This window comes from Gymnogyps californianus, chromosome 20 (genome assembly GCF_018139145.2).
Source record: "Gymnogyps californianus isolate 813 chromosome 20, ASM1813914v2, whole genome shotgun sequence".
NCBI lineage: Eukaryota > Metazoa > Chordata > Aves > Accipitriformes > Cathartidae > Gymnogyps > Gymnogyps californianus.
The window spans coordinates 5,360,681-5,381,193 of NC_059490.1; the positions used below are offsets into that span (position 1 = coordinate 5,360,681).

At 46.1% G+C, this 20,513-nt stretch overlaps 2 protein-coding genes across 3 annotated transcripts; one reads left to right on the plus strand and one right to left on the minus strand.

The window, feature by feature from the left end:
* Positions 1-206: 206 nt before the first annotated feature.
* Positions 207-8,867, minus strand: MDH2 (malate dehydrogenase 2). Of its 2 annotated transcripts, XM_050908924.1 has the most exons (9): positions 8,791-8,867; positions 6,793-6,961; positions 5,920-6,003; positions 4,804-4,913; positions 4,159-4,284; positions 3,412-3,489; positions 2,121-2,220; positions 1,525-1,676; positions 207-517 (listed from the first exon to the last, which is right to left on the minus strand). In XM_050908924.1, exons 1-9 carry the CDS (start codon positions 8,854-8,856, stop codon positions 386-388), a joined length of 1,017 nt encoding a protein of 338 aa, XP_050764881.1. In that variant the 5' UTR covers positions 8,857-8,867; the 3' UTR covers positions 207-385. The 2 variants fall into 2 exon arrangements, with proteins under 2 accessions (XP_050764881.1, XP_050764882.1); XM_050908925.1 differs by lacking the exon at positions 4,159-4,284.
* Positions 8,868-9,132: 265 nt separating this feature from the next.
* Positions 9,133-20,045, plus strand: STYXL1 (serine/threonine/tyrosine interacting like 1). Its single transcript, XM_050908926.1, has 9 exons — positions 9,133-9,235; positions 10,071-10,132; positions 10,609-10,735; positions 11,063-11,119; positions 12,060-12,205; positions 13,607-13,752; positions 14,854-14,948; positions 17,576-17,685; positions 19,906-20,045. The coding sequence occupies exons 1-9, from the start codon at positions 9,133-9,135 to the stop codon at positions 20,035-20,037; spliced, it is 978 nt and encodes a 325-aa protein (XP_050764883.1). The 3' UTR covers positions 20,038-20,045.
* The last annotated feature ends 468 nt before the right edge of the window (positions 20,046-20,513 follow it).

The window sequence follows — 20,513 nt, forward strand, 5'->3', positions numbered from 1 at the left end:
CACCTCATCTTGATCTTATTTGATCACCCCTGGTTTCCCAGCTGCTGCGCCGAACAAGCAGCCCAAGCCAAAACCCAAGCAGCAGCAGAGTTGAGAGTAATCGGTTCACCCACTTTAAGAGGCTATTTCATCCCTACTGCCACTGATAACCTTTCAGAGACCTACAGCTTCTACCTTCAAAAGACAAGCACATCAGGACAATTCCAGATGGTACACTGAAAAAATGAGGCCATTTTATTGATGATTAGACTCTGCACCGGCAACAATCGTTAAGCTAATACAGACAGACTTCAATCAAAGCATGAGCTTTGAATCAGAAGTCATAAAGTGACATGATGCCTTAATAAATTAAGGAAGTTGTTAATTCCTCTCCGTCATCAGCTCTTCACTTGAAGTTCTTCGCAAACTCTTCTCCTTTCTTAATAGAACCCTTCAGCTCAGACATGGCCTCAGCAATCATCTTCTCTTCAAAGGGGGAGATCTTGCCAATACCTAGGTTCTTCTCAATTCCATTTTTCTGAGGGAAAGAGGATTTAAGGATTAACCATTCATCGAATGACCTAGAGAGTAACGTAACGGCTCTGATTAAGTATTATCCAGCTGAGATGGAGACCCAGCTTGGGACCTCTGTCATCTCTAGTCTGCCAACCCTGTGCTTCCTGGCGAGGCTCAGAAGCCTCTTATTATCTGTAGCAACTTCTACAGCCTTCACAAACTTCTCATGCACTGTTCACAAGTGTGAAACTTGAAGCTAGCCCATCAGCTCCTTCCAGAGGAGACCGATACCAACTGCTCCTTCATGCCTCTTCCTGTCTTCAAACCCACCGTTCGGCAAGAGAATTTCTCTCCTCTGGTGTATGCCCTTCGCTTGCCACTGGCTTGCAATCTGAAACTGCTTGAGTTGCACTCTTAGGTTTTCGAGATCTCATGCCTACATCCAAATCCTTACCCCTTAATACCCCTCTACTTCCACTCCCTCACCAGCCAGCACAACACCATCCTTTGCATCCCTGCAGCCACGACAGGGCTGCAGCATCCATGTTTTTCACTCCACCCACAGGGGAAGGGTGACAAAAGGAACACTTCTTTCAGAGTTCAGTAGAGGTCCTGAAAGCAATCTATTAATCCTAATCCATGCTGTAGTTCCCCACGTGCCTCAATTTCTGAGGGATTTGCTTGTAGCAGATCAAGCTGAGGAGACAGGATTGCTGACTCCGGTTAATCATATGAAAGCCCTTCATAAACAGGCACTGACTTGAGGCAAGCGTGACCTCTTAAACCAAGTCTGAACCTCTGGTTACTCAGCGACCCGCAGTCTAAGAGCAGATAAAAGCAGCAGCATCCCTGTCAAGCATGAGGTATATGCCTAAGTACAATACCCAAATATTCAAGAACTCTTAAAGGTACGCTCAGCTGTTAACTTCAGCGATACCTAGCATTAGACTAAATTGAAATCACTGAGTAAAAATCACAAGACTAAATCAGTAGCTGCTGTTTACAAGCCCCATCATTTAAAGTACATACTCCCAGTAGCAGAGGTGTAGAGAAGTATGGGCTCTCCGTCTCTTCCGATCGAACAAAGGCACATTCAATAACGCCTTCCTTTCCATTCATTGCATCCACCAGAGAGAACACAAATCGAGCGCCAGCGTAGGCCATAGACAAGGTGGCAGATCCTGTAAAAGTTACATCACTTTTAGAACAGATCACATTGAAATGTGATACTTTCTTTAGCATCAAAGGCTTCCATACTGGTATATTTACAGAGCTGCAGTGTCATTGACTTCAAGCTCACGGCCAGCTGGATAAAGCAGCAGCTTTTGGCCAGCTACATGCTATTTAGTTGACCTGATTTATAGGAAGAAACAGCTTAATTTGACAGAGAAGATTCTTTTTAAAGCCATACATGGCATGGGATCAGTTAATGTTTAGTCTTACCTACATACTGAGCCACTTCTAGTACCACAGTTCAGGCAGTCGCTGACATGGCAGAGCAGCTAGATTTGTAATCAGCAGTTCATAATTCTGCACCGCAGTTGTAAATAAGATTAAACTGAAGAGAACTGCATCCATTCAGCTGGCCAACAAGAATTACTTGGAAGCTGTAGTCAAGAACCAACCTGCTCCCGCTTTAGCTTTGACAACTTCAGTGCCAGCTTCTTGAATTCTCCCTGTAAGCTTTTCCAATTGATCCTGAGGAAAGTCCACTTTTGGTGTGCACTAAATTGGAAAAAAGAAGTTACGATGAAATACCAGGACCCCTCCAGATTCAGCATAAGGCCGCCCACACGATGCTTTTTGTACCATTACAGTTGTTACCAACAGTTCTCCACTGGGAAAATCAGTTACCCAAGCTCACAGATTGTGTGACACTGACCAGCTGCAAGCGTTCACCAAGGCTCCTGGTTATTGCAAGGACTGTAACAAGAACCTAGCCATGCCTGGCTTGCTCAAGGACAAACCGCAGCTTGACAGCAAAACCAGGGCTTGCCATGGTTACTCGCTACCGTGGTGTCCTTCGCACTAGACGGATGCCCTCCAAGCATTTAACAGGCCTTAGGAATTTCAAAAAGCCACCTTGTAAATATTTGGGTCACTGTGGTATTATGGAAGTCAAGAGCCCTATGAAGGATGCAGTCTGCCAGCAGTATTTAGGAAGTTACTGAACCTTCAGATACACCTACGCAAGTATGTTAAGCACAGCTGTGTCTGTCCCGATTGACTGTCTAACAAAAGCACCCTCTCAGCATTCAGCTGCTCCAAAGCTCTTGTTCTTACTCCCTAAGAACGTCCTTCTGTGAAGGACACTATTTCCCACTTAGAGAAAAGCTTTTTCCCCTTTCTCGCAAATTGCTCCTTGGCCATACCCCAGCCATCTCCTCGTGAAGCTGCAGCCTCCTTTAGAACTGCATTTCATTCTGGCTTAGATGCATGAAGGGAGTCTCTCCCTGACTACTAGACATTACTGAAGCAGGCCTCCCCACACAGCTTGAGCTATGCCTCCTCATTTCAATGCTGCGTGTTGAAGTGGTGTTTCTAGTCCACCACGGCAAAATCAATTTCATTTTCCTGCTGAGGCAAGGTATTAATATCATAAAATACTGTCACAAAAAATAAAACCCAGAAAAAACAGTGCCAAGACATCTGAACACCCACACTACACCTCAGTTCTTATCCCAAACTACTTTAGAGGAGAAATGCTGGAACTATTTAAACCACCCAGAGGAGTTTAGATTTAGCTCATTACCTTCCAGGATCCTGCACCTCATCTCAGAATGAAAGCAGCCACAAGAGCAGGGAAGACTGTCTCTGCTGGATCTTAGCACATTACACGCCATCACAAAGGCACTTTACATCAACTCTAACATATTGATGAGTGTGATGCCACACACGGCAGTAACTATGCCTTACCTGAGAGATCAGAGGGATGATAGTCTTCCCGGCATGGCCACCAATAACTGGAACACTTACTCGAGCTGGATCTAAGCCCTAAGGGAAACAAGAAACTTTCCAGCTTCTGAAGCATACAGACAAGAAAAACATTTAAAAACACGATGCTTCATTTTCTGCACTGGGTATTTGGACACATCTATAACTCAGTGTTACACAGGGCAGGAGTTTCAGAGGCAGCTATACTCCAGGAACAAAGCCAGACCTACAGAGCTGCACTCCAAGTTACTCTGATAACTTTAGACAGTTACAGGATATTATTAATGCAAGTTCAGATAAATAGCAGCACAAGTACAAACTCCACCAGGGCTATTAAGAGCCTGTTACACTTCCTGATACTTTGCAAAATATCCTGTAACATGTAGCACAGATAGTTTGACTTGCAAATACATACTACAATTCAACCCTCTCCTCCGGTTGCACCAGCAGGGTTAAAAATGCCAACAGAATTAAGGCGAACATGTAGCTCGCTCACAGGGGACAGCTATGAGAAGGAAAGGTCAAAGTCTCTTGAACCACATTTTGCAAGAAACCCTATCCCCAGGCTCCTCTAGAGAATGGAAACAGGGAATCATTGCCTTCGCCTCTAGCTCCACAGAAATCTGAGCTCCTTTGGCTCTCTGCAGTGATTTTTTAAAAGCATTTTTGATAGACGTGATGACCGAAGCAGGCAGTATCCCTCCCCCAGTATCTGTTACTATGACCTACCTTAAGTTCAGCCACAAAAGTATTTGCTCTGACAATGTCCAGTGTTGTAACACCAAAGATTCTGTTGGGATTATACACACCATGCTTCTTGAAGACTTCTGAAGTTATCGGGATGGTTGAATTTACCTATGAGCAAGAACAGGCAAGCATTCATTAAAACCAGTATAATAATGAAGCCAATGCATGAACTGAACAGGTCAGTAAACAACCCGAAGTATACTTCCAACTTGAAGTCAACTGTAGCCAATTACTTTAATTCCTAAATTGAAGAGCAACTTACAGTCAGGCTGGAATAAAAATCATCCATTTTAAATAACCATTAAGGCAATAAATTTGTTCATTCACATTACAAAGGCTCCTCCCTTAGTGAGGTAAGACTTCTATTCCAGCTAATAGATCAGCATGTATTATAACCATAGTCACACAGATGTTGAGATATTAAGCACTTTTATATCCAAGTTTCCCCTGACTTAAATATAGCCAAGAAAAATGGGTTAGTAGAACCAGGCTTTTAGTTCTTTTCTGCAAATACACTGCAGACCTTAAAGAAACTGGTCAAAACTAATAGGAACTCAGATTACTCTAGTATTCTCAGTCTGGATTTCCACCCTCCCCAAGTTTTCAAGGTCTCCAGAAAATGCTTACCGGGTTAGAAATAATACAGATCATGGCTTCTGGACAGTGCTTTGCACAGGCAGATGTCAAAGTAGCAACAATGCTAGCATTGGTGTTGAACAGGTCATCACGGGTCATACCTAAAACACAGTACAATATTTTAAGTTATCCACAGTCTACTCAATGTGCAAGCAATCCTATCAAAAAACAATATTCTGCTCTGGACAGAGATACATCAGCTTCTGGTTTCATATATCAAGAGAAAATTCTCCAGTTTCAGTAATGAACTGGCTCCAAAGGTAACTCCTCTCGCTAATAAAAGACTACTGCCCTTTCAGATAGATCAGCCCTTTTCAGGAGCAACCAGCCCAGCTGTCAATTGTCAGAACGTATTTCACCTAGGCCGCTTGAAGTGCAGTGTGACCATACTGACCCACACCAGTATACCAGCGGTGCTCAGAGCAGCATAACTGCTCCTAAGACGAATTCTCCTTCCCCTCTGAAGTCACCTCCACAGCTACAGTTCGAATGCCAACTGCTCTGTGCGAAATATTGCTAGTTGCCTAAGTGCCACCTCTCATTTCTGTTGCAGCAGCTACTTTAACCATGAAAAATGAAGAATTAGGAAGAGCTAGGCATTAAAGTCTAGAATTTTGTTACATTCCCAATAGGATACTGAAAAACAGAGTAGAAATGGAGCAAGTCAGAGATTCTAGGAAGGATTAGCAGCATTCATTCAGAGATGCTCTGAGAAGTTATCATACAATTAACGCAAAACAAATGGATTATTTCTATTCTGCTGAGAAATGAAACAAAGAACCAGTTTTTTTTACTAGAGTATTGCTCTGGGCACGAAACACTAAGGGAGATTCAGGATCACTTGCATGAAAAGTCTTTGCACCTCACCCCTGCACAGGAACTCCAGAAATCAAGTCTGCCCATTTTTCGAGGGACAGCCAAAGACAGAAGCTAAATGAGGTGCCTGATACCACAACAAGCTCTAAGTCAGTGTCATTAACAGACCACTTACATCCCAAGCCACCACTGAGAGCACCGTAAAGCACCAGACACGGCTTTATTTGAATAACAGTACTGCAGAGGTACACTTCAATGAAGCCCTGGGGCTTTTTAACAAAATGAAAGTACCTGGTTTTCTAGGGACTCCGGCGGGAATAACTACAACATCACAGCCCTTCAGACATTCTGGCAACTGCTCAGGTCCCAGGAAGCCTGGAATGGAAGACATTCAGGCATTAGATATTTAGTAACTGGCAAAAACATGACACTTTGAAGTACAAAATTACGCCCAGAGGCACCCAATTCCTTTTTAAGTTTAGCCTTCAACTCAGACTTATACTGCAAAGCAAAGCAATACAATTATGGATGGATCCTATTTGATGTCTTATCCTTGTTTCAAAACTTACAGAATGAGAGTGGTGGGAATCTCACATTCATCTGTTTTGAAAACCCTCAGTTCCTCCTGTTATGTGTATTTACTCTCCAAAAACCCTAGCTTGGCACTACAGCCAGCGTCCCCAAAGAACTGCAGATAAGAATATTCAAGTAAAATGCAACCTCTTGGTGATCTTCAAATAAAATGAAGATCAGCAGATTAAGTTTTGATAAAATCAAAACTTGACAGCTGTCCCTTCAGAAAAGAAGCATGCAGAATTCATGCAGACACCCAGGGAGCGTTAAGTCTATTTGCAGTCAAACGTGTAAGTTCAACGCTCAAGCTTTTTTCTGAGATGATTTTACCAAATGTTTCCTGCCAGTTATTATGAATTCTCCTTCAACAGTGCAACCACAGACCATTTTCACCTCCATACATGTCAATCTAATCAGCTAAACCTTAATTAGTCATGCACCACTTGAGAAAAAGCTACTTAAATTGATACTAGGCTTCAGGCTCATGTGAAGATTCCCCTTCACAAGCACAGCAACGGGCATCTCCAAGCGTCAGAGACACCCGAGAGGACTCTCTTCAGAACACAGACTGTTTCCAGCGGCTCGCAGTACCTTTAACATTTGCTCTTGTCTCGATGTGGCTGAGGTCAGCTGCAACGCCTGGAGTATGAGCAATATCGTAAAGGCTGAGCCTGCTCACCAGCGGGCTGTTCTTCAGGAGAAGGGAGAGAGGCTGGCCAATGCCTCCCGAGGCCCCCAGCACTGCTACCTTGGCATTGTTCTGAGGAAAAAAGAAGACAAACACATCGAAGAGATGTTTTGGTGGTTACTGCAGCAGTGACCTTGGGGATTTCACCACACTTTCTTTACTTTTAGTTCTATTTCTCAATTTCTTTATCAAGCACTACGCAAACTTGATTGCCTAAGCCCACAGAAAGTGATCATCACTACAGCCTCCCAAAGATCCTTGAGGTTTACTGGTAGGACAAGTTAGAGGAAAATGTTCTTTTGCGATCTGAAGCTCAAAAGGGAAGCAAGGCTAGGCAGAGTAACCAAAAGGATCATCTTTCTTCAGATGGAAATGTCTGCCTGAGACCAATACCTGCTACCCTGTGCACCTAGGTCTGACTTAGGGTAAAATATGGCTTGCAGTTTTTCTAGTTTTCATTGCCAGTATCAAAAACATATGCCTTCCCATTTGGCAAGTCAATAGATTTAATGGGCTACAATAAACATAATAACCACTGTATATATGTGAAGAAAACGTGTATGCCTGAAATAAATTCAAAATAGTACCTGCAGCTGCCTCAAGATTGAGGCCTGAGAACATTAAGTGACTATTATTTCCAGCTTTGATCAAGTGTGGCTGAGAAGCAAGTAAAATCAACTCTGCTTTGCTGCCCTGGTGAACCAATTTTACTCTAACGTGCTCACTGGAAGAAAGTTATTTCTCTTGAAAATGCCTATGCTCCTATTTGTAGGGAAAGTGTCACTAGATGAGAGAATAGCTACTTTAAAAGTCCAGAACAATCTTAAAAATGCAATGCTCTGCCAAAGTGATGGAGAACCAGAGGCTACTGCAGAGATGTAACACGGTAATACAATTACCGCTGATAAGGACATTCTCTATCACACAGATAAAGCCATAATAGCTTCAAGTCCCCGCATGAACAGCTTAATTATTATGCTATGACAAGAAATAATCTACCCAGGAGCTACATCAGCCTAACCTCAGCTCAGTTTTCTTGCTATTGCAACAAATGTAATTTAGAATAAAACTCTCCAAGGGGAAGCAAAGTCTAGCATAAGTCACTGCTATGCCCCATATTTATGACTGAGCTGATACCATGAGGTCAAAACCTCAATGCTAATAAATATAATTCCTATCAAAATAATTACACAAGCCTCTCTTGTAAAGCACATCTTTATAGCTACGATAATCTGTCATATGCTACTGGGAACTATTTACGTTAGAAGATAGAGGTCGGTCTCTATCTACCTACCATGTAGCAGTACTCCTCGCCTGGCATCAAGAGTCACACACAATGGATTTCAGCATATTAAGGATTACTGTTAACCCCCCAACCGCCAGCTATATTCTTAAAACATTTTGAAAGCAGGGGCATATTTTCAGTAGAGGAAGGAAGCAGCAAGCAAACTTGGGCATCATCCGTTATACGCCATCAGAAAGAGAAGTTCATCTAGAACTAATAGGTTTGGGCAGCGAGTTTACACCAGTCCGGAGAAAGGCATGAGCTCCTCGGCTAAGAGCCGCAGAGCGATGCCCAGCAGCAGGGACGTTTTACCTGGCAGAGCCACAGCACCCACCCAGCACCCCCAGAACCGAACCCCCCCCGAGCCGTGCTCCTCACACCTCCCTCACGGCACCTCACTGCGCCCCCTCCCACCCACTGAGGCGCTGACACCCGGCGGCTCCCCCAGCCCCTCTCCGCCGCACACAGAAGGGCCGAGGCCGCCGGCGGGCCCGGCTGCTCCGCAGCCCCCTCTCAGAGGAGGGCCTGGGCCCGACCCCGGCCCCGAGGGGGTGCGGGCCCTACGCCGCCCCCGCCGCCTGAGCGTGGCGGCGGGGAGGCTGGCGGCGGGGCGTACCTGGGCGGTGGTGGCGAGGCCCCGGCGGAGGGCCGCGGCGGCGGGACGGGCGAGGCGGGACAGCATGGCGCGGCCGCTCCGGTGACTCCAACGACCTCCACGGCGCGGCGCCTGCGCGGGACCGCCCGCCCTTCTCGCGAGACTTCCTACCGCGGGAGGCGGGGGGGGGGGGGAAGCCTCGCGAGATCTGGATCTGAACGTCACCCCTTAGTGACCGCCGGGCGTCCCTCCCTAGCAACCCGGCGGTGCGAGCGGGCCGCGCTCCGCCGTTGCCGCGGCAACGGGGCGAGACGGGCTGTAACGACAGTCGGCGACAATCGGCCGGTCGGGGGCTGGCGCGGGATGGCGGGGATGGCGCTCTGCGAGCCCCGCCACCTCTACAACATCCTCAACCAGCACCGGCGGTTCCCCCGGCTGGCGGAGCCCAACTACCTCTGCCTGCTGGGTGAGCCCGCGGGCGGGAGGCCTGCTGCCTGCCTCTGCCTGCCTCTGCCTGCAGCCGGGCACCACGCTCCGGCCGGGGCAGGCTTCCTGAGGAAATGGGGGTTGTGGGCTCCGGCGTACGGGGAAGAGCACACATTACTTCTTGTAATTACTGGGGCCTTGCAGCTGGGGCGTTTCTCCCATCCCACTTCAGGTGCCATGACCCGGGACTGCGCCGGCTTTCATCATGTCCAGCTCTTCCTGCTCTGATCCGCAGGTCCCAGGGATACGCACCCTCCCCTGCTGCTCCCGGAGATTTTAGAGGTGGACAAGATTTCTTGACCGTTGCACAAAGATTGCTGATAAGCATTTGCATCTTGCATAGTGCCCATACCCCCAAAAAGGGTGCCTGATATTGCAGTATTATTAAATCTTTTGGTGAGGGAGTCACCCAGTTTGGGAGTGGGGTTGGGGTCTCTCCAGTGCCCCTCTCCCCATCTCTGGGGCAGCACAGAGGCAGAGGTGCTGGACGCCGAGAGGTCAGAGCAGGCCCAGTGAGTGGGGGCCTGGCTACGCCACAGGGCAGAGCAGAACAGAGCATGGGACTGGCGCTGTGATTGCTGCCGTACCACACTTGGGCCAGGACTAAAGTTGCTGGCATCACTTGGTGTTACACATAGACTCACACCGGTATTGCCGTTCGTTATATCCACATCAGAAAGTCTCAGTTTCTAAAAAAAGGAATCTCTTTCTCTGGTTGACGTCAGTGCCTGAATTCCCACTGACTGAATTACGAACAGATTCTACCTTTAAAGCATCAAATAAGCCAATCGCTTTGTCTTGGTTGGTTTTTTCAGATGCCCGTACTCAGCGTGAATACGACGAGAGCCATATTATTACAGCACGCAGGATTGAACAGGTGAGGGAATTACCGTTTGTGTAAACCATCCCTGGATTTAGCAATTAGCAGTAAGCCAAAATTGGCTTAAAACCCACGGGAATTGTCCCAGCCTCTCCCCTGCCTGTTTCAGCCATGTCCCATTTCTGCCCCAGGGGGGGTGTATCCTGTCACAAAGCAAAGGTGGCTTCAGTAACCCAAAGGATTGGCACACAGGAGCTGTCTATCAGGAAAAATATTGCACAAGAACTAACATATTGTAGCCTTGTCTCACAAAAGACAATGCTGGCATCTTTACTGCTGCGGCTGATGAAGCAATCCGGCGTAGTTTGCATCATTTCTGAATTCTAACCGGGTCTTGCAGCGTCAAGTACCGACATAGCCCCAAACCCATCCCGTAGCTATAGAGTAGTAACTTGCAAAATGTCGGTGGCGTTGATGCCACGAGAAAAGAGTGGAGCTGTGCTCCTGATAGAATTCCTCTGTGATTTTGGTAGAGTCCTACGGGGGAGTATCTGGTACCGGATTCAGAGGAGTTGGGGTGTGTCAGACACTGTGTGGTGTATGACTGCGAGACCAGCTCTTTGGATTGCTGTGACTGTGATGAAGACGAGAAAGAACAAGGTACATGTGACCCATGTCAGTGAAGACCTCACTGCTGGAAAGATATTCTTCCCATTCCTCATTTAATTTTATGAGCTTATTGGAAGAGATGCAAATTTACCCAGTTTTACTTGAAAAACAAACATCTGTGCTATGCCTCTGGTTTTTCACTGTGTTGCATATGTTCTTAGGCTTCAAAAATCCAGATTTTATTTCAAAGCGTCCTGGCAGGCCTGGTTTCCTGTCTGTGGACTGATCCCTCTTAAGCTCCCTGTCACATGTGAGGAATGGGTTCTTTTTTCTTCTACATTTCACTGAGATTGGGCTTGTCCAACGATTGCCTTTTAGGGAGCAGTGCTTCTCTAGAGACTGAAAACACCGACTCAAGTTCCCTATGTTCACAGAGTGAGTACTTCCTTCTTTGAGGGTTATAAAAGGCTTTCACATATCTGATTTAAAAAGACTTAGCTTTAATGGGGGTGGTGATTTGATGGAATTCACCGGGAAATGTGAAGAGCTGGAAAATCTTCCATGTAATTGTTCAGTCTTCCTTGAACCATGGAAATGTTTAGCTTTCATGCATCCTTTGGCAAGGAGTTCTGCTGTGTGCAGAACCACTTCTGTATGTTTGTTTGGCTCCTATTAGCTTTATAAAGGTTACTATAGTTTTGGCAAAGATTTACATCATTCTTTAAAGAAAAAAATCTGGGAGTGTAAGGGGAATGAATAAAGCAAGCATGTTCATAAATGCTCAGTGATGAGACAGTAGCAAGGGAAGGTGTGAAGAATTAGAAGCGGGTTTCTATTGTGCTGATCTGTTTCTAAAGCAGACATAGCTAGAGGCAAGCGGGATGGATCCCTTGAGAGAAGGAGGGGGAGCAGCCATTTCACATAATTTACTTCACTGAGGGGAGTGTTTAAAACACTTGTGAAGAATTTATTCAAGATACCTCTTTCTTTCACCCTTTGCCTAAAGCAGACTAAGGAAAAGGGCCTCCATAAAACTGAGATTATTAGATTTAAATTAATAATACTTCCCTATTATGGGAACTTATTACAAGCATTTCCCAAAGAATAATGCGGAGGGAAAAAAAACTTTATCTAGACCTACAAAAGAAACCAGGAGAGGAATAAAAGATCAGGATGAGAGGTGAAAAGCAGCATGCCCTGTTACTGACCTGCAGCAACAGTTAAAGAATAAGTCGAGCTTTTAACGAGGCTTTCTGCAGACCATTAGATGAAATGAAAAGGGATTTGCTGTCAGTGTCAGGGGGACAGATGTAACCCCAGTGCTGATGGAGGCACTCTAAACCTGCCCTGGCAAATAGCTTTTTGATCTCATTAGATGCTGAGGAAGGAACTGCCATCCAATATGCCAGAAGCTTAGAGCAGTTCACCCGCCATCCCGTGCTCATCCTGAAGGGAGGATACAAGCGTTTTTCAGCTTGCTATCATTTTCTGAGGACTCAGAAGATATTGTGGATGCCTCAGGTGAGATGAGACTAATTTGCAAGTAGAAGACATTAGCATTCATATTGAACTGATGATGGCTCATGAATTCAAGTTAAATGGTGTTGTAAACCTGGTATCAGGGTAATTTCAAACAAAGGAATTAAATGTAATTTGAGTTACTGTGCTTGCCCTGAGTCTCACCACTAATTCTTTTACAGGCACACTTTGCCTTTTTCTCCTCTTCTATTGTGTGAAAGAAAGCTCATGAAAACAGCCTGGGAAGATTTCTCTGATAACCCCGAAACTGGCCTACTGGAGAGTACAGATAACTAAACAAACAGTAGCAAATGATGAAAAGAAGCAGGTTCCTTTCTGACACGTGGTTATCTGGGATATTACACAGTGAATGTTTTCAGACAGAAGTACAATTCCTACCAAGCACTGTGTTCCATGTCTATAAAGCTTTTCATCAGGAAGGATCACAAAGCAAGTGCTGGTGCATTGTTTCAACAGGCCCAGAAAGAAAACAGCCGTCCGCTGGAACACTGGTATCCTAATTGTTTGGTTTCACCTACGCACATTGATCTGTTTAGCTTATGAGAAACAATTACCCTTTTTTCACATCTAGGACAGGACCTGAGGCAGGGCAGATTTAGAGGGCGCTGGACAGCAGAGAGCATCTCATCGCAACGTGTCTTTTGTTTCCGTTGTACCTCTTCACTTCTGGTTCACATGAAATAGCCCACGACACAGTGCTAACCTGTGGGATTAGCTACAGCGCAGGAGAGAAAAATCAATTCGCTTCGTGCTTCTTTGTGAAGGGTAGCAAACTGCTGAGCTTCCCCATCCGATTCCAATGGACACAGAGCACCTCCCTGCCTCTCAGTTTAAGCTGTTGTTCTCTGTTGCTTTAAATTGTTAGGCTGCTGCTTTGTTCTGCTGTAGCGTTAGCCGAGTATCAGTTAGGGGTGCAGAGGCACTGTCGGCTACTTGTGTATTTTTATTCTCGGCCTTCACGCTGCAGACACGGGAAGCAGCTGCGGACTTGCGTTGTGCCACTGCGTGGCACCTGCAGCTCTGCAGGTGGCAGATGATTTCATCTAGCCTTGCAAACGGCAACCGGGGAGAACATCAAATGAATCTGTTATGCTGCAGTCCCTCCAGACAATGTAAAGAATATGTGCCGCCTCCTGTTTAGTTAGGATTTGTTTCAAGTCATGCCACAATGACAGCAATGCTGTTAATTATTCTCAGTAAATCCAGCACAGACTTCAATATACAGAAAGTCCAGGTGATTGAGTGAATCCTTACACTAGAGTGTGTCATGGGCTGTTGACTAAGTGTGTGTTCAATTCTTCACGTGACTTCTGTTTAAGAACTTACCAAGCTAATAGGAGCAAATACAGTCTCTAAACTGAGCCTATGGTTTCTCTCTGGCAGGAACTAGACAACTTCCAGCCATACCCTGTAGAAATACTGCCTGCAAAGTTATATATGGGCAATTTCAAGCAGGCCTGTGACCAACAAATTCAGAAAGATCTGAAGATCAAAGCACAAGTCAACATCTCTGAACAGCCTGCAACACTGTAAGTTAAATAGTTCAAGGTTTACCCTCACCAATGTCTGTGCCTGTGAAAAAAGTGAGGTGGCGCAGCACCAGAGCCCATTTGCAGAGGAGTCAGTGCCTGTGAACTTCCAAGGAAACCTCTGTTGTTCACTGCAGATTCAAGTGCTATTTCATGCTCATTTTTCCGATCTCTACTCCAGAGTTAGCACAGCAGCAATGCAGTCCTGCAGCCCTCAACCATGACATGGGTGGATTGGGTGAGAGTAGGACTGGGAGGCCCTTGGCATTTCCAGTCTATCGCATACCACCATCCTTTGGGAAGAATCTACATCTCTGAATAGCTTTCAGAGCAAAATCTTACAAACACATCAGTGTAAAAGCTAAACCACTGATGTTTCACATTGTTGGTCTTCCTTCCTTCCCTACATCTGTCCATGACCATTCAGCTCAGTCTGTAGGCCGTGCTGGAAATGCCATTTCACACAGTGGAAAATCCATGGGCATTTCTCAAGGTGGTGACCAAAACAAAGTAAGTTACAAAGCCAGTTACCTACCCCAGGACATGTATACGAGCAGACATTTCTCATGCCTTTGGCTCCAGAGGAAAACTTCGAAGGTCTCTGCGCCGTGGGTAATTTTCCCATGCCCTCTGCATGACGTGCTTTCACATTTCAGAAATTCCTCACCAATGTTTTGCTCTGTGAGTTCTCTGACTTGAGTTCTCTGAGGTTGTGGAAGGAGGAGGATGCTGTCATAGAAAAGCACATGAAGTGAATTGGGGGGCTATGTCCACAAAACTGCCAACATGCATGCTGTGAAGGCACTCTTGCTTTCAGTTCGTCTGTTTTCATTTAGCTCTCAGATAAAGGAAGCTGTAGGTTAAGACAAGACATCAATGCTGATACCATGTGGAATGGAAAATCAGTAATCAAACTGGTTCTGTATTACAAGCGTCTCGGTCTCTTACCATAACAAATCCCTTATCGGAATGTTAATGATGACGATGATGAAAAACTCACACATGTAACAGCAAACAGAATTATCAGCTTTGCCTAAAAAAACCCACATTTTTTCAAAGCTGCTTCTCTGGTCCATGTCACACTGTGTGCTCTTTTTCCAGGTTTGCAGAAGGCGGCAAATACCTCCATGTATCTGTTCCAGATTCACTCGAAGCAGATCTTTTTTCTTCCTTTGCCACCATTTGTCATTTCATAGGTGAGTTGTTCCTGATCTGGAATTCCTGAGACCTTGCTCACTCTAGGGTATTAGATGGGAATGACTGCAACTCACTCGAACAGGAGGCTCAGACAGGAGGGTCGTAATCTTTCAAGATCAGTACACTCCCAAGCAAGCTGTCATGGTTTAACCCCAGCCGGCAACTAAGCCCCACACAGCCGCTCGCTCACTTTCCTCCAGTGGGATGGGGGAGAGAATCAGAAGAGTAAAAGTGAGAAAACTCGTGGGTTGAGACAAAGACAGTTTAATTGGTAAAGCAAAAGCCCCACGCACAAGCAAAGCAAAGCAAGGGATTCATTCACCACTCCCCATCGGCAGGCAGGCGTTCAGCCATCTCCAGGAAAGCAGGGCTCCATCACGCGTAACGGTTACTTGGGAGGACAAATGCCATCACTCCGAACATCCCCTCCCTTCCTTCTTCTTCCCCCAGCTTTATATGCTGAGCATGATGTCATACAGTATGGAATATGCCTTTGGTCAGCTGGGGTCAGCTGTCCCGGCTGTGTCCCCTCCCAGCTCCTTGTGCCCCCCAGCCTGCTCGCTGGTGGGGTGGGGTGAGGAGCAGAAAAGGCCTTGACTCTGTGTAAGCGCTGCTCGGCAATAACGAAAACATCCCTGGGTTATCAACCCTGTTTCCAGCACAAATCCAAAACACAGCCCCATACCAGCTACTATGAAGAAAATTAACTCTATCCCAGCCAAAACCAGCACACAAGCCCACACCCTAATGGATACCAGAGCTGCCTTACTAACCAGCCTGATGGAGAGAGAGATTTTACAGGGCATCTGACTGATGTTCCTACTCACTTTAAAGAACACCTCACTCTCTGATAACAGTGAGCTTTCCACCTGATCTGAAAAGGCTTTGCTGCAGGATGTCTACCAGGGCTTTATAGGATTCCCTCCTATTCCTTTTTTCTTCATACAACTCTTTGACTCTTACCAGCCCAGATCTTCAGCCACCAGAGCTTTATATGAACAAGTGTGACACACATTAGAGAACTTCCCACAAGACGCTGCTAATCTTTGTGATTTGCAGTGCAGACCCACCACAGGGCCTTGGAAGACTTTCAGGTTGGATGGCATAAACCTGCCTTCAGCTGATTACATCAGAGAGGGCAAGAAAAAACACTCTCCAGCTCAGTGCCTGCAGCAGCGCAGCAGACCTAGCTCCCACAGCTCCACCCTGTGATGGTGTCCAACTGTGTCGTTACCTTTTGTCCCACTTACAAATAACACTTGCCCCAGACCAAGGCCCTGCTGAGCTGAGTGTTGTACAGACCCAGAAGCAAAAGACCACCCTGTCCCCACAGACCTTATAATCCAAGTACAAAATAAGAAATGACAGCTAGACACAAAGAAACAATATTTGAGGATGTAATTTTGTAGTCCTGAACTGAATGTCATGATTTGCATGCATTAAAACCCAAGTATCAAAATCCACTTAACTTGCCTTTCATTTTGCCCCAGGTTTTTTCCCAGTAGTATTTCAGAAGAAAGTTTCTTTCTCACATCAGTTTGTGGAAGTTTCCAAAACAGACTATAAGCGTTTATTAGCTGTAGCTCCTGTGGAAGTGTATACTGTTTACTTGATAGTCTAACTGTTTACTTGACAGTCTAGAGTAGATTACTTGAACTGGAACGGTTATGGGTGAGCACTAGACTAAAGCTCTCCACATACTCGGAGAGGAGTGTGAGTGTCCTCATGCCAGGTGTATGTTGGAGTGAAGCCATTTCTACTCTGGTCTTAGAACAGAACTAGTATCTCATGATAGAAATAAGTCAGAAAACTCTGTTTTAGAGCTTGCAGAAAAAAACCACAAAACCCCACAACCTCTCAACAGCAGTAAAAGAAGAGGCTTTGCCCTACGAATTCTAGAGTTCAGTTGCTGATATTCCAAAAACATGTCACACTGCCTGCTCTGGAGAGGGAAGGAAAGAATTCAAAGGGTTATTAATAAAATAGGCAACTTTTTAAGCATAGGTAGCAGAGTTGATGTGGTTAGGAGCGACTGACAGCATCCTCAGGCTTGGCTTTTGTAGAAAATGAGTTTGCTGATCTTAGCAATTTTCACTGCAAAGTATCCATCATAAAACATCATAAAACCAGTGCCCTAGCTGGCACGTACATGCTTCCTGCTGGTGATCCCCATGGAGGGGTAAGGGATTTGAAGTCTAAGTCCCTCCGGTTTGAGACCTTATTCCTCCAGCTTCAGTGGAGAACAGTTAGGCTTGCATTCATCAGAAATTTCAATACCTTTAAACCTTTCTGGGAAGAGCCTGAGTAGCTGATGCGATGCTGACCACAGCTGATTGGTCACGGTAGGCCACTTTTCTTTTTTGTTCAGTTACTGCTCTGTATTGACTAGTCATTGTCATTTGGTTGTGGTCTTCAAAGCCACCCTTTAACTCAGTGGGTTTTTAAGAAAGGCAAATGCTTACAGAAGCAGGAGCTGGCAGCGCCCGTCTGCTGCTGTCAGGGTTCATGAGGGTGCCTGTCACTCAGGCTGCTAGCCTGTCAGCTGTCACTGAATTAGAGCTTGACTGTACAATTGGAAGCTTGATTTCCCAGACCACTAATTGGTGATTGGCATTTCTTTACTCAGATGCTCAGCTGGATCGCGGAGCGGTGCTGGTGTTCTCCAGCCTGGGGATAAGCCGGAGCAGCACAGTAACCATGGCCTATCTTATGCATTCCTGCCAGTTTTCCCTGAAGGTACATCACTGTCATATTGCCCACAGATACTGGCTGGGTGTGCAGTTTATTGCTGTTTCTGAAGCCTCATTACTGTAGTAATGAGAAGGACATTATCTGTGCTTTCATGTAGACTATCCACCTGATAATGTACAGATTATATTATATGAGATTGCATCTTCTTTACACTGTTAAGGAGGTGGCTTAGGTGTGATTTTGGATCTGTGAGTCCTTACCCTGGCACCTGTGATATTCTTGCGTTTCCCTACTTAGCTACGGGGCTATAAAAATAAAGCTGTGGTTACAGAACCTTGTATTTCTGCTCTCCTGGATCTGAGAAAGAGAGTATCTGGAAGCTACTGGAGTTAATCCCATCTTTTAATACCACGGGCTTACAGTGAAATTCAGAACCCAGTGCTTGCAGGGCTCTGATTCACCACTGACTTCAGCACCAGCACTGACTTCTTCTGCAATCCTATTTTATTTCTCCAGAAGCAATCCCCTCCCACAGATAGTGCTGTAGAGAAATCCAGAATGGGATAATACTAGCCCAGGAGGGATGTACAGGTTAGATGGCCAGTACAGGCTGTTCCATAGCGCTGAGTAACGTAAGAAAAATAATGACTGACGGCTGAGAATGACCCGGCTGCGCAATAGCCGGCGGCCTCTCCCCTGGTGCCAGGCCCTTTTTCCCTTTGCATACAACACATGGGCATCGTGCTGCCGTAGGCACCGTCTCACGGTGCCTGCCGAGCACAGCGCAGCCTAGTTCCCATGGGAACTGAAAGGCGTCTCCTTAAAAATCTTGTCCTTGTTTGGAAAGTGTTTCCTCCTTTGGGAGCTTGAAAGGATTGATCCAAGCTTCACTGAAGCCGGGCCTGTATCTAATCATTTAATTGATTTTGTGCAAACATTTGCAACATAAGAGGAAATTTCTTACCGTCGCTGTGTGCCAATGGGTAATTTCAGGTTGAGCCTGCCAACAGGGCTGCAGACGCTATTTCGTCTCTGCTACTAATGCTGGGTGTGATTGCTCCCGCACGCTGATAACTATTTGCTTGCACGCTAAATTACTGGAGGTGCTTGCAACGGCAGTGCAAAAGTCAAAGGCTGATCCTTGCAGTTTCTCTCAGGTAGTATCAACAGGTTGGTCTCAGCATTCTACTAAGTGCCAAAAAAAAGAAGGAGAAAATGTTGACAGGGCAGTGGCGTGCTGCGGCTGGCCTGGGCCGTGCTTGCCCACTGTTGCCTGGGCAAAGCTTTCCCGGGGGATGACCCTGGCAGACAAGTTTGTTTCTCGCAGACGAAAGCAGTGCAACAGATTCCCCTGTGATCCGTGAGCCAATCTAGGCAAAGATCTTTGAAAGCTTCCAAAGACGCGGATATTGCAAAAGAAAGGCAGATTTGGGATGTGCGGCCCCTTATTCTACGAGTAATCGATATGCGAGTAGATCTATTGAGTTCAGGGGAACTAGAGACATCTACACTGTGGGCGCAGAGGAGTAAATATTGGAAGATCAGCCTCGGAGCCTGCAGAATCGCTGAGATTAGAAAAACAAACCAATGGAGCACTATCTTCTAACCTTTGGTCTCGTTACGCTTAAGCAATGCCCCGAGTGCTGGGGGCAGTCTATTTGAAAAGTGGGAAGATGAGCACTACTGGGCAACCCCAAGGATGCAGCTGGAGTAAAGCAAAGTAACGCTGGTGGATCTAGCCTGTGTGTAGCAGAGTTCCTAGCTGATTACTTGGAACTAACAAATAATTAAGATGGCTGTAATTAATGCAGTGGGATCACTGGAGTGTCATAGCTGCTCTGCCACATCAGGTCACAACAATCCAGAAACACGATAACCTTTGTTGCTTACCTGTGAATAGCCGATACTTCACCGCTTCGCTTATCATCCATGGAAGAAACAGCATTTTAGGGTAAAAATCCAGGACTGCATTGCTCCGTCAGTGTAAAATAACGCAAGATACCTGCCAGGTAGCGAAAGCAGCCTGAGCTGTCCTCGTGTCCAGGAGAGCAGAGTATGAAGGTGACAGGCTTCTCTGAAGTTCACAGCTGGATCCAGTCTGTCCCTACTTTGGTAGCCAAAGTCTTATCTGCTCGTTCTTGCTGTCCAACACGGGGAGTAAATACAAAGCTGTGTCATCCACAAGTGTACCTGCTTCGTGTAAATACTCAAGATTCACTTTCAGTTCAAATTCCTAACACTTCTTTGCTTTCCTTCTGTTTACAGAGAGCTTGGGACTACGTTCTGAAATGCAAAACGAACATGAGACCACACCGGGGCTTTGTGAAACAGCTCTCAATCTGGGAGACCCAAATCTACGGGACCCCGATCACAGATGTCTCTGAACCAAATTACTGACAGGTAGCAAAGAGAACACCCAGCGGGAAAAGGCGCTTCCCCATCCGTACCACCGTGTCGGTAGAAAGTTCCTTGAACTCTGTTTGAAAAAAAAAGATCTTAACATAATGGAAAGGCTTTCATCTTTAGCTCCATATTGTTTCGGGTCAAGTTTTGGAGCCGTTTGGGGAGCTCACCTGTGCTGCAGAAGGTGGCACTTTGGGGAAAGCAAGTCCTGCAGGATGTGGCCCATTACGCACCGCTCGTCTCTTTTGTAAGCAAAGGGGATTATAACCCCGTTATCGGGCACGCTCCTTACCCCCGGTATGGGGAAGTCATTAGGGTTCTCTCTGAAAAGGTTCGTCAATCCATAGCCTGGGATGGTAAATTTAGAGTTTGACTGTGCCCACTTCCAGCCCGGAGAGGTGACGACAGGATTTCCCCATTGGAGAAGTCCCTCCGCTCCGTGCGTGCCTTCCCAGCCACCCGCGGGCACG

Coding starts and splice junctions, on each gene's coding strand:
- STYXL1 (XM_050908926.1), top strand. CDS start 9,133: ATGGCGGGGATGGCGCTCTGCGAGCCCCGCCACCTCTACAACATCCTC. Junction 11,120..12,059: donor AAGTTCCCTATGTTCACAGA/GTGAGTACTTCC, acceptor TGATCTCATTAG/ATGCTGAGGAAGGAACTGCC. Junction 17,686..19,905: donor CCTGCCAGTTTTCCCTGAAG/GTACATCACTGT, acceptor TTCTGTTTACAG/AGAGCTTGGGACTACGTTCT.
- MDH2 (XM_050908924.1), bottom strand. CDS start 8,856: ATGCTGTCCCGCCTCGCCCGTCCCGCCGCCGCGGCCCTCCGCCGGGGC. Junction 6,962..8,790: donor GCCTCGCCACCACCGCCCAG/GTACGCCCCGCC, acceptor TTTTTTCCTCAG/AACAATGCCAAGGTAGCAGT. Junction 4,285..4,803: donor TCTGTATTATTTCTAACCCG/GTAAGCATTTTC, acceptor TCTTGCTCATAG/GTAAATTCAACCATCCCGAT.